General features: G+C 55.6%; 1 protein-coding gene across 1 annotated transcript in view; it reads right to left on the bottom strand.

Moving 5' to 3' along the window:
* Window positions 1-290: 290 nt before the first annotated feature.
* Window positions 291-912, bottom strand: part of tegt (testis enhanced gene transcript (BAX inhibitor 1)) — a 5,360-nt gene continuing 4,738 nt past the window's right edge. The window contains exon 5 of the mRNA XM_048593812.1: window positions 291-417. Coding sequence (XP_048449769.1) covers window positions 313-417 — 105 coding nt within the window. The 3' untranslated portion in view covers window positions 291-312. The remainder of the gene's footprint in view (window positions 418-912) is intronic.

Genomic DNA, 912 nt, shown 5'->3' with positions numbered 1-912 from the left:
CCTGGCGAATCGTGCCATTTTCCCACCTCGGTTTGTCTGGGTTTGTCAGCCTCGAATTTGAAACATTTTCTCCCTCTCCAAACCCGAGTGAGAGACACAGGAGCAAAGAGGGTCAGCTCCACTTTGGAGACTGCAGTTCCTGTCCCACAACAGGTCAGGGTGGGGGTGGGTGCGTGAGTGTGTGTCCCTCGCTCGGCATCAAACACCCTCTCCCCCCCAACCCCACCCACTTCGGAGTGATCAGCCCTCGCCCATCCCTACTGAGAAACGACCCCTCCCCCTTGGTGGGGGCTCCAGTTGTGTCCCCATTACTCACCAGATGTAGTCCTTGTCCCCGTTCTCCGCCTTCTCGATAATAAGCTGGGTGTCAAACAGGATGAATCCACAGAAGACCAGGAGGCCAGTATAGAGCTGGGCCTGTTTGGAGAGAAACCAGAGGGATGGGGCTACGATGGGGGGTGGGGTTAAATCGTGGACCCAGTCCCACAGAAGCATGACGAGGCCGTTCAGCCCATTGAGTCCGCTCCATGAGATCTGATCGCCCTCCACTCCACCCTCCATCGCGCCTCGATTCCCCCCCTTCTTACTGATCAAAAATCTCAGCCTTGAACGACCCAGCCCCGACAGCACCCACTCTCTCTCTGCGGTAAAGAATTCCACAGATTCACTACCACCTCCCCCACTTTCCGGGATCAGCCAAGCGAACCCTCTCTGGGCTGCCTCTGACTCCGGTCTATCTCTGCTTGGATACAGGGCCCCCTGAACCGTACGCGGTGTTCCAGCTGGGGTCTGACCAGTGCCTCGTACAGTTTTAGTAAAACCTCCCAAAACTTCTAAACTCCAATCCCTTTGGCATAAAGGCCAACATTCCAAATGGCTTCCCTGTCTCCCGCTAAACTGCATTTTGTAATT

This window comes from Rhincodon typus, unplaced genomic scaffold (genome assembly GCF_021869965.1).
Source record: "Rhincodon typus isolate 14 unplaced genomic scaffold, sRhiTyp1.1 hic_rhity00004052, whole genome shotgun sequence".
NCBI lineage: Eukaryota > Metazoa > Chordata > Chondrichthyes > Orectolobiformes > Rhincodontidae > Rhincodon > Rhincodon typus.
This window is presented reverse-complemented; position numbering and strand designations above follow the sequence as displayed.